The 12304-nt window shown below is 37.0% G+C and overlaps 1 protein-coding gene across 2 annotated transcripts; it reads left to right on the top strand.

Moving 5' to 3' along the window:
- Positions 1-146: 146 nt before the first annotated feature.
- Positions 147-11832, top strand: LOC130568261 (uncharacterized). 2 transcript variants are annotated; one of them, XM_057357009.1, is made up of 8 exons: positions 147-312; positions 605-747; positions 7105-7246; positions 7591-7657; positions 7739-7851; positions 8204-8270; positions 8510-8656; positions 9380-11832. In XM_057357009.1, exons 1-8 carry the CDS (start codon positions 308-310, stop codon positions 9419-9421), a joined length of 726 nt encoding a protein of 241 aa, XP_057212992.1. In that variant the 5' UTR covers positions 147-307; the 3' UTR covers positions 9422-11832. The 2 variants fall into 2 exon arrangements, with proteins under 2 accessions (XP_057212992.1, XP_057212990.1); XM_057357007.1 differs by having other exon boundaries at positions 8510-8726.
- Positions 11833-12304: the final 472 nt, after the last annotated feature.

Genomic DNA, 12304 nt, shown 5'->3' with positions numbered 1-12304 from the left:
CGTTATAATTGCATTATGTTTCTTTTAATTGTAATGACACTATAACGGCATCCTTTTATATTATTTGTACATTTTTATATTTGAACTTATTTCTTCGTTGTATTTTTTCTAGCCTATTTGGGAAGATTTTTTTTTAATACGCAAATCTACTATGTTTTTACCATCGTTCTATTACAAATACTAAAAAATCATATTAATGATTTGCATTGGTTAGTAGAAAGTGGAATTTTACCGTTGCTAAGCAACCTAACTTCACACAACCAAAGACGACAAAAACTAGCATGTACTTTGATATTTGTTTTCACAAATGACGTAAGTATAAAATTCGTCATCTAGCTTTTCTTATCATTTAATTCGAAGGAAAACATCGTAATTGTCATTTTTTGAAAGACTTTGAAAATGTTCTACAGAAGCGTCTAAGAATAGAGTAAATAGCCTACAGTACTTGCTGTCCGCTTAATAACTGTTTAATATCGTCGCTATATTAGTTTACTTTTCAGTTCAGCAATCAAATCAAATAAATATATAAAATGGACTCATGTCACACTAATAACACTGAATGTAAATTATAAACAAATCTATTTTGCACGTGTTTGAATGACAGTAATCAGGGTGCAGAGCTGAACGAAGCTCACTGTCTCAGGGTGCTGTGCTCGCACCCGTGCTGCTGGGACACAGAACGCCGCTGCGCCAGAGGAATCCTGCGCCATACTCCAGCACCAGTGAAGAGATCCTCTCCCAGAGACGGTGTGTTTACATTGCATTTAATATTACTCTGGCTCATTTGCCGTACAAAGATATGTTTTGCATGCATCCAGCTATTTACACTGAGCCTGTAAGTTCTGGAAATTCAACTCAAAAACTCAAGATCAAATCAAATTGCCTTTACAAGCAATTAAACTGACTTTAAAGGGGTGATATGACATTTTTTACAAAGCTCATCGCTCTGAAAAGCGAGGTGTGCCATGATTGGCTAGTTAACCAGTGTGTAGTGATGGGTCGAATACTGCATGCGTGTGACGGTGTTGTGCCGAAAAATTCAATAGTATCTGTCTGCGGACTGCAAGAGAGGGGCGTAACAAGAAGGGGGCGTAACTTCAAGCAGGGGGCGTAACTTCAAGTTGTCCAAATCACACAGAACCACGCAAGATGTCAAAACGAGATGTTGTCGCCAAGATGGCCGCTCGTTGTTGCGATACACAGTTGCTGCGTCCGGCTCTCACTAAATCCTTGGTGTTTCGATATAATGAATAAAGAAAAGCTTAAATGCATTATGTACTGTATAGTATAGTTTACTGTATTGATTCAGTGTAGCGTCATTTAATTTATTTATTAATCCTGTGTAGTGTAACTAAACTCCGCCCTCTCGCGGTGTCACTACGCCATACGGAAGTAGTTTTTAATGAGTGATTCTCTTTCTATATTTTTTGTAAAATATGCCAGGTTAATATGTGGCACAAATTAAACGTATTAAAATAAATAAAAATTAAATTAAACTGAATAGTTTAGATACTATTTGGGAAATACAGATTTATTTGTCAGTGTATCATTTTATAAAAATATGTTCTATTCAATTGTTCTGATATTTGAGCATACTTTTAACACAGAAACACACAAAATAAATGTATTTATTAATTCGTTCATTCAGTTTATTAAATTACTTCAATTTTCCACTCATTTACTCCCTTAGTCATCTATTGCATAATTTATAAATTAAAATAGCTAAATGTTGAACATGGTGTTGACTTTTAGGCCATGTTCATCAAGACAGTGAGATAAAAAGTTTCCATGTCTTCTTGCAAGTGAAACACAAACATAAAGTCATCCTTGTCCTCTAAGAATGGATCTTCCAAGGACCTTCCTGAGGGCATTTTGTTGTTCCTCCCTCTTCATCCCCAAAAAGTCAGGCTCTGTCACCTCCCCACGGAACAGATCTCTGTGACTCTGCACCCAGTCCCATGCTGTATGCAGGTCTCTTACAATGGTAGGCTGCTGTACAGGTGAAGCAAAGATGCAAGTTTAAACATGCATACAACATTTTCAAATAACAAATGGAAAGAACTTAAACTTGCAAATTTGATCTGGCACATTCTTTCAACCATTAAAACTTATTTTTCTATTAAGGACTACAAGTCAATAACAGTAATTTGACATCTAAATAAAAAATTCTGCCTTTCTTGTAGTCGATTTTGCAAAATTTTCTCAGGCAGCTAGCTGTAAACATACATTTACGCATTTGGCATTTATAGCATATATGTAGTTATTGTATTTTCTTGGATTAAGATAGAAGTAGCAGGCTGGCATGTGTTCACGGAGTGCACATATAACTGACCCTGTAAGTGAGTTTAACCTGCGGCTCATAGAGTTGCTTCATATCTAAAAACTGAAGGAAATCAAATGTAGATACATGCCTGCAAAATGCCAATGCCCTCCAAAGACTCGACTCCGCACGGCTTCTTCAAATCGAGGGGGTTTGAGAGGACATGTTCCTTCACATCAAGGGAGTGCGATACATTTTACATAACAGATTAGTACATGTAAAGCACAAACATGACGATTACTTTCTAGACCAAATGTTGGTCCTAAACTTGGCCATAATTCTTACCATGGTGACCTCATATTTCCTCTTCCTAGGGATGCGGAAAATTGGGTCCAGACGTCCCCAGGCCATCTGTATTCCCTGTTCGGTAAAGTGGGCAAACCTCCGGCCATGGCTGTAGTAGTGAATAAAAAAATCTAAATTAACCTTGCTGCCCCAGATTACGGCTTATAATATTTTGACTTTGTCTTGATTTTTTAAAGACACCAGTACCCTTCAATCTCAAGATTTTCCACCAACACTGTGCACCACCACCTCCTTAAGCAAGGCATGTCATCCTGAAGAAGACATCAGAGTACAATAAATTTACAGTTTAACCCTCACTTAAACCCTCACAGCAAGAAAGTAAAAAAAAAAGAAAAAACCCTCCAAACTAAAAGGTAAAAACTGAAGAAATCTGAGGACGGACCACAGAGGGGCCCCTTCCAGGACCAAATCAAAAACCAAACTTCACATATATTAACCATATTTATGAACATTGAATATATACTTACAATTGTGAAATCAAATGGAGCTTCCATGACAACATACCAGGAGTACTACAAATATAGCAACGTTTGTACAATTCATTTTTTGTGTGCATGTGAAGTCAGCAAACTGAATTAAAACAGAGAATCCTCTATTGCAACAGTATGACTCCTATTACGTTAGCAAAAACGGATTAATGTGAAACTGAGAAAAGAAACAACTAAAGCTGCGTAACAGAGCGTTGACACTGTGCTGCTATCGTTTGGGCCTTATTCCATTTATACCCAAGCACAATGTCAGTGAAGTAAAGGAAAAAGCTGCATTTTCAATATCAAAAGCTTAAATATTTAGATGTGTTAATGTGATAAGGTCTTGCTTGGTGTGTAGGGTGTTCAAGTTGTGAAATGCATGAGTGAAATGAGAAATTGTTAATGTAGTAATAGCCTATAATGTGACACAAAACCAATAATGAATTAATACTAAATAATAATAAATTCCTTAATTCCAAAACATACACACACAAAGCAAGTGATTTTTTACCTTAACATCTAGGACTGTTAATTCTGTGAATGGTCCTGAGATAATGTGCTGTGCAACAGACCTGATAAAAACAAAAATGGCCTCAGTAACTTTTAGAAGTATACTGGATCACACACAAACAAGTTCTGTTGAGAAACACAAGTGTTTTTTAGCTGCAGAACATGTCTGTTTAAGGAACACAACTGGCAAACAGCAGTAGTTCAAACAAGTCTGGGGAACACGACTTACAGTAGTTCAAACAGTTTGAGCAAGTCTGGGGAACACGACTTAAGGGCTGTTCCCATTATAACGATAACTATTAAAAAAGTTTTAAAAATCGTTCTTCATTTTAGACAACTAGCTGTGTTCACATCACAACTATAGCGCTGGAGGGAGCACACGCGCTAGACACTTGTGCACATTTCTGCAAATGGTTCTGAAATCAATTTTTCTCAGTTACAGTTCTCCCACAATAGCAGCAGTGATAATGATGGCTTTTGATACATCCACCGTGACATCTGTACATTATATACCCTACAAACAAAGAGAAATAAAAGGTATACAAAATACTCATACATACTATACTCTTATGGCAATGTTCAATCAAAACTGTATAAAAGCTAACATAAATAATACAATTGCTTAACACTACTAGTGTACATTGTGTAAATTTTAACTGACATATACCTCCATGCTTAACAGCTGTCTTTTCGTGGGTTTGCATATGTGCCACAACATATGCATATTCTCCCACTTTGCCGCAGAACTGGCATTTGCAGTGTGTGGCTTCATAAATTAGATTTTTAAATGCACCTTCCTTATAAATTGTTGGATGAAGCTGGAAGCAAATATAAAATAACATCAACATTTCCAAACACTTTTCAAAAGAGCCATGTTCTCTAAAAGGTTAATACACCCACATCATTACAGTGAAGACTCTATTCAGGCTGAAGTGCACCTAACATTATACAGAAGGTGATTTCACTTTAAATTTTAGTTTAAAAGTTAACACTTCATTAAAAAAACTCTCAAAAAAACTTTATTTGCTAGCTACGAGACACTACAACTGCAACGCCAACCATAGTCTTTATTTGTAAAAGCGCACCTTTGAAAAGCTCCGTTTTAACAATTTATGAAGCATGTTTTGTCAATTTTCCCGCCAATAGTTATTACCCCGCAGAACGTAAAAGTTACTTAACAACACTAAGCGTCAAAGGTTAAGTTTTAATAGATGATCTGCTACAGAAACAATACCAATATGTGTTTCTACTGTATAAAAATAACTTACACAAATAAATTAAAACGATAATCTCAGGGAAATATTCTTACCACTGTCTCTGTACGAGCGGCCATCTTGGTGATAACCTCGCGTTTTGATATCTCGCGTGGTTCTGTGTGATTTGGAAAATTGAAGTTACGCCCCCTGCATGAAGTTACGCCCCCTTCTTGTTACGCCTCTCTCTTGCAGTCCGCAGACAGATACCTCTCGAAAAATGACTCCTGCCAAATTATGACTCCCCCATTCCCCACTAAAATTAGGTGTTAAGCCCATTGCACATTGAGTCCGAAATTTGCGTCCGAAATTTCCGCACGTTAAAAAATAAATACGACCTCGCGTTATGTCAATCACATTTACACACTGCCTCCGGGTTCGATTTTCTGCGTTTTTCGCATCCGTCAAGCATTTTGAGTGGCCTTTTTTAACAATTCAGAGACACCGTACAAACGAGAGCCAAATACGAAAAACGCATACGAAAATTTCGGACTGTATGTGCAAAGACCTTTAGGTTTAGATGTGGGGGAGGGGTTAGGATTAGCCACTCCCCTATCAAAATCAATGAGGGGAGTCGTAATCTGGCGGGGAGTCAAAATTCGGCACAATAACGGAAATGTAACGCCTCTTACCATATTTGGAACATCAGGGGCATGTTCAAGCTCAAACCGGACACGTTTCCTGGAAACGGTTTGCAACGGTGTGCAACGGCTCTCACTAAATCCTTGGTGTTTCGAGTCTGATGTCATCACGCAACAGTGTTTTTTTGGCGATTTTAACAATAATAGGTAGTTTAGATGGTTAGAGTAAGGTTAGGGTTAGGGTGTGGGTTAGGGTAAAGGTTTCGTAAGACTCGAAACACCAAGGATTTAGTGAGAGCCGGTGTGCAACATGGTTTGAGATACGTTTTCTCTTGTTTGGTGGGTGTGTCAAGAATGTCAGCCCAATCAGCAGCAACATGTATATAACCCACGCGGTGTTAAAGAGACAGCTCGCACAATTTTCACAATTGGGGCCAAGTAAAGTCGTTTAAATGTGTCGGCTGCAGCTCGGTAAACGCAACAATTGAAGATATTAGAAGAGATGTATTTTGCAGTATTCAACACGTATTTATACCGATTTCATCAGGCTCCGAAAATTCTTCAAAAAGAACACAAAGAATGGCCTTCTCAGCTGCCATAGTTCAACTCTTGCATTATCACAACAGGGTGTTCAACCGCACCACCGTTTCTGTTTAAAAAACGTTTTGTCGGGGCTGAACGCAGCCCAGGTTCCAAAGCAATTGCGCTGACAGGTACGCCCACCTTACTTGAGTATAAATTTGGGCGGTCTTAGTCAAATCATACCCAAGGGGCAATCTTCCAGTCTCTCTTGTGAAACCAACACGTAAGTGACTAAAACTGCAATTCATCGACTGGCCGCTAGAGGCTGGCTCCAAAACAGAGCAGAATCTCATTGAGCCCCATGTTAAAATGGCCAATTTTACAGCACAAAAAAACATGTTTACAGCCTGGTACAAAAAAATATTTTGGTCTATATAGGTAATTTTGCCCTTCATGACAACTGTGAGGGGGGTACATTTTTTTCATAACTCATCCGTTTAGATTATATTAGGCCTTAAAATTCTGCATAATTAAGGGCGTGTAAACCGCTGTAAACGTTTAAATGTCAACCGCCAATACGTCGAGCTTGGCGGGCGTGGTTTGTTTCAGCAACCAGGCACGTCAGCTCCACCCACGTCCTGCCTCTTTGCCCATTTTCGATTATCCGGGAGTGACGCGCGATGCCAAAATGGTGACGACCGGCTCCGCCTACTTTAGGCTTCACTTTTACTCTTCACAAACCTACGGGTGAGGTCATGGACACTACGTCCATTTTTTATACAGTCTATGATCATACCACAAACTGATTTGTGGGGGTGTGGTTACACAAGGCGTTTCAGGCAGGTCTGGGTGAGCATTCGCTTTTAGATAGAATGCATCTTTTGTAACGACACTTTAATTTTTGCAATTTTACGTGTCTAATACATGCACGGGCAACTTATAACACACCAAAGACACAGAAAAACATGTGTTCGCGCCATATGACCCCTTTAAACACGTAGTTGCATTTGGTATAACTTATCAAATGAATTTAAAAAATATTCAGTTAACATGACCTATTGAGCACATTATTTTTCACAGTGCATTTGTTTGTGTTCATCCATTAAATCTTTTCTGTGTGTAAAATGGTGTATTACTACAAGAGGATCTACCATGTCTGAGCATTGTTAATGTCTCTGAATGGGTTGGACGAAGGAGGCCGTTGTACAAAGCTAATGCAGGGGCATCTCTGAATGACGTTACTTCATTTACCAAACAGTCAAAGGACAGTGAAATGATTAGGAGGTCAGTGTCATACAATGTTACAATCATAAATGGAATATCGTATAAGACAAAAGAACTCATGGTAATACAAATGTTTGGGTGCCCAAATGTGTAGTCCCCTTGGTTTGGTTATTAAAGTAATTTTTGTGAGGACAAATCCTAATTCTATGAAACACAGAATGATATAGTATAGTTGGCAGTGCCTTTTGTTTAAATAAAAACACAATGGAGTATAAAGCAAGGTCTAGAGATTGGTCTGTGAAGCACTAAAACATATAAATTCAATATTTGCAAAAGTTTGGCTGGTAACTTTTAATGTAAGTATGTGTATGCCATCCCAATACTCACAATCTATTTTCTGACAGGGCAGATTTATCCTCCCCAAGGTCATTTTCCAGCATACCCACCAATGAAGCAAAGAAAATGGTCAAGGTATAAAAAACATATTTTTAAATCTGACCGTTTACAATATGTTTTTAATGAATAATAAATTCTGTCTGGTGTTCAATACAGTTAAATACCATTAACATCGGTCCATTGATCGGCTACTCTGAAATGCCAAAATGCCCAGTGGTCATGTGGAATCCCAACCCACACCGTGTGCCTCAGTGGCTCAACCAAAACAAGTAAGCCTGTTCTCACAATAAGTCTTTCACCATGTTTTCTATTAGATACTGTACATGCAAAAGATTCAGAAGTCCGAAAGAGCTTTATTGCCAAGATATAAACATATGCGTGTATATGTGTGTATAAAAGATTTGTTGAATACATTAATTCTTACTCCAGTCACGTTTAGCAGAAATTATACAGACTTATATTGTAAATCATTTCGAAAGTATTGAATAGTGCTATCAGATTGTATGGAACAATTCACGTATACTTCAAATTTGTGTAATAGTTTGATAAAGTTAAGCACATTGTAAAATGTTCTTATAATCACATTTAACTGATGTTGTGCATCTGCTTTTCATTTGAAAGATTTCAATCTCCAAACGTTGCTATTAAAGAATTAATCTGCCCTACATTTCCAAAGCCATCCAAGGTGGTGAGTAACTATGAATGTTTGTTACACATCCATGGTAATATAAAGACATCCAAGCAGACCTACTGTATAACACTTGTCAAACTGTAGATGGTTTAATATATTCGTAAGGCTAACGTTTTTGTTTTTAAATTCATGTGCCACTGCTTCTCTTTCTTAGAGGGACTGCATTAGTCAGTCCAGCTGATTCTATTGCAGTGGTTGTTGAGAAAATGTATCAAATTCTTTCCTGTGTTGAGCAGACCGCCGAAGAAAGAATGAACTGGCAGGTTCAGAGGAGGCAGGCCAACCTAAGGAAAAGGTTTAATCATCGTAAATGGCGAGATCAGAGAGGTAGAAACTCTACACTAGAGGGAGCTGGCACTCCTCAATTAACAGAAGATCGTTGGGTGGGCATTGGGTTTAATCCCATTTCTAGAATCCCCCCACATCACATCTCCCGCAGTTTATTGTTTCAAGGTGTGTGTAGAGGTTCTTCGGGTTTTGTCCCTTCATCAAACTGACACCCGACATTGAAATGTTAGCAAACTAACATCAAATGAACAAAAGAATGCATGTGGCCATTCTTTATGTCTACCCTATATCAATCCTAATCCTAACCCTAATCCCAATTAATTTTATGATGCAGTCTAAAAATAATTCTGTGGGTTTAGTAAATATCACAAAAATAAACTATATTAATTTAATAAAAATCATTGAATTTATTAGTGGGACATATACAGTACATTTTTTTTAATTTCTCTAAAATGTACATATATTATTTATCTTTATTTAATGAAGAAAAAAACATGTATTTAATTAACAAATTATCATTTTAATATGCACGTAATATTTTTGGTGAGTTCTAATAGAAATATTTGAGTCAGATTTACTTCATTTTTTGACTTATATTTACTCAATTTAAACAGTATATTTCATTGATTTCACAGCTTTAAAATGTACTGCATTGTTTTGAGTGTAAATCGTTTCACGTAAAATCTCAGTTAAATGTTTAATTCATTCAATTAATCACATAAGTTTAGACATAATTATTATTGCAGACAGTCTTTGAACAGACATTACAAAAAGTTACTTTATGAATAATTTTCTCTCTATCGCTGAACTCTCCACAGATACAGGATGTGGATCACTGGATCAAAAACTGCCAAGTCTAACCACACCACACCCAAACCATTGCAGGAGTCTCAGTCCGGCCTTAAGCCTGAGTTTGAGATCAATGAAGTTCTGAAGAAGCAACTGAACCTGCAATGCATCAGTCTTGTCCTTCTCCACATTTGTTTGAGTTAGGGTTAACTATATGAAAGGTGAATGCAAAGCTGTAATGTAGCTACTTTGAACAGACTAAAATAAATACTTCAGGTTTTAAACATAATATCAATAGTGAAGAATACATATAGGTGTTGATAGTTTGTTCATAGACAGTTCACTCAAAAGTGAAAATTCTGTCATTTACTCACAACAACGGTACCCATTCACTTCTATTGCATGGACACTAAAGCGATGCAAGTCAACGGTACCACCGTTGTTTGGTTACCAACATTCTTGAAACTATCTTCCTCTGTGTTCTGCAGAAGAAAGTAAGTCATACAGATATGAATTGACAAGAGGGTGAGTAAATGATGACAGAATTTTCATTTTTGGGTGAACTTTCCGAAGTGAAAATCTCAGTCTGTGTGAGCTTTTTAGTGTACTTCCAGCCATGTGCTTCTCTCAGTGAACTGTAAGTCCTCAGTGTCAACAGAATCTTCTTTTCTGTGTGTTTCGTCACTGATTTTCCTTGACAGCCCACACGGTGGTACAAACATACACAGCTGCAGTGTCCACTGTGGGTCACTTCTCACACCCAGCCACTGTCTGAGTGCCAGAGAACCTTCAGTCTCACCACACACCCCTTTCCACACACCCATTGCTCTCTTTTTTCCATTAGCACAGAGCGTTTGAGTGTGTTATGCAGGAGAGAATAGATGAAAAACTGGGAGTGGGAGATCAGGGCTTCCTCCGTAAACTGGGATTTCCACTGTTGACATCCAGAAGAGGATACGGTCTGGTCCCTGCTGAACACAGATGCTGAGACTATAAACATAATGTTTGTGGCACAGGCCCCAGGTGTAGACCAACGTCAGCTTTGAGGCTCACATGTGACATCCAGCCAAATCGTGTCATTTACTGCTTGGTTGGCATGAGATCTGTTTGTCAGTCAGGTTCCTTTCAAATGTGCAGGTGTTTCCTAAATGTGCATCTGAATGTTTCGAATGGAATACTAGCTTTCTACTAAATACTGTGTGCAGTAAATACTGCATAATGTCTACTATTACATTTTTTTTTAATGCAAAATAATATCCATTTTGCAGTTGCAAATGTTTCAAACTGTAGCGAAGTGGCACCTAGTTACCTTTTTAAATAAAGTCTGATTTTTATGCACAAGAAATATCTTAACATTTAGTTATAGGCTAAGTCAAAAAATAAGCTTAATTTACTAACAAAGCTTTAGTCATACTTGTCACTATATTTGAAGAGTTTGGTTCCAAAATGAGAAACTCCGTGAAAAAAATCAAAAATGTTTTTGTATTGTGCATTCAAATGAATATCAATCAAACTGCAGATGGTTTATTTTGACTCGAAAACAACTACAACTAACTAACACAATAAAAACATGATAACATAATAAAAAAACATTTATTTTTTTTAAACAGAGTTATCTCATTTTGGAACCAAACTCTTCATTTACATTTAGCAGACGCTTTTATCCAAAGCAACTTACAAATGAGATAATATACTGGGATACTATATATATATACTAGATGAGACACTATATACTGGTATTGACAATAACTGTGGTTTAAAAACCACGAAGACTATCAATATTGTGTTAATTCTACACATGATAATATGGTGAATAATTTTGACTGTTTACACTCATATATTGAGTGTGATTTATAGGCCAAAACAAGAGAAGATGCAAAATAAACAAAACTGTATTGTAGTGATAGCATTAAAAACATATTATAGTAATATTGTTATCATTAATTTTTGTATAACATAAGTGTATTACATGTCTTCACTTCATTCCAACTGCTCAATTTGGCAAATGTAGTAGGTTAAACCGAAAAAAATTGCAAAGTATGCACATACACACTATTTACTGCAGAAATGGTAAAATACGTACGTTACTATATAGTCAATGTCTTCTAATAAATTGAATGAGGGCAGCACATGACTGGAACAAACACAACCTACACAAACAAACTGAGGCAGTAGTCTATGGCTGAATAGAGCTGCAGTAAAGTTACCACCCAAATCTCGTCTATTACGCACACAGAGATGCGTCATTGACCGTCAGTGTTTGTTCTGACAGATACTCACAGCTGTGCAGCTGACCATGTGTCCCTCTGTCCGTCTCCCCAACCAGAATGTAATTGGCTTGTTTTGGTTGCTTGGAACATCGCCATAATTAAATTTACAATAACGTACTACCATTCTGCTATTATTTCAGTATGTAGATTGTATAAGGTGTGGATGCACGTATGCCCATTTTGAGCAGTGTATAACAAAGTTCACTGGAATGATGTGCAAAATGTTTGGAAATAAATACAAAAATCCAGGGTGAGCACTTTGGATTGTAGAATACACTTTCTCAGAGTCAAAGTGATTTCAAACACAATTGAAATGTCTGTTTGTTGATATATTATTTGATAAGATCAAATGGGTCAAGGTTTGGCTGGTGAGCCAGGTTCAGGCATCCTTTTGCAGGTAACTCTTATGAAACCATCATGGGAGCAAAAAGATCTTCTATAATATATAAAAACAAATACTGTATCCCTTTAAGTATTTATATTCATGCTGCCTTCACGTGCTCTCGGAAATTCGATATTCCCACTTCAACCCGGAAATTATTTATGGAACTTTTAATGTTAGCAGATACTTGGTTTAATGCTACTGAATCATTAAAGTAACATTAATGTTTTGATGTTACTAAATACTTTTAATGTTACTAAATCCAGACGTTGCTTCTGGGTTGAAGTGGGAATTATTGAGTT

The sequence above is a fragment of the Triplophysa rosa genome, linkage group LG17 (assembly GCF_024868665.1).
Source record: "Triplophysa rosa linkage group LG17, Trosa_1v2, whole genome shotgun sequence".
NCBI classification, from domain to species: Eukaryota; Metazoa; Chordata; class Actinopteri; order Cypriniformes; family Nemacheilidae; genus Triplophysa; species Triplophysa rosa.
This window is presented reverse-complemented; position numbering and strand designations above follow the sequence as displayed.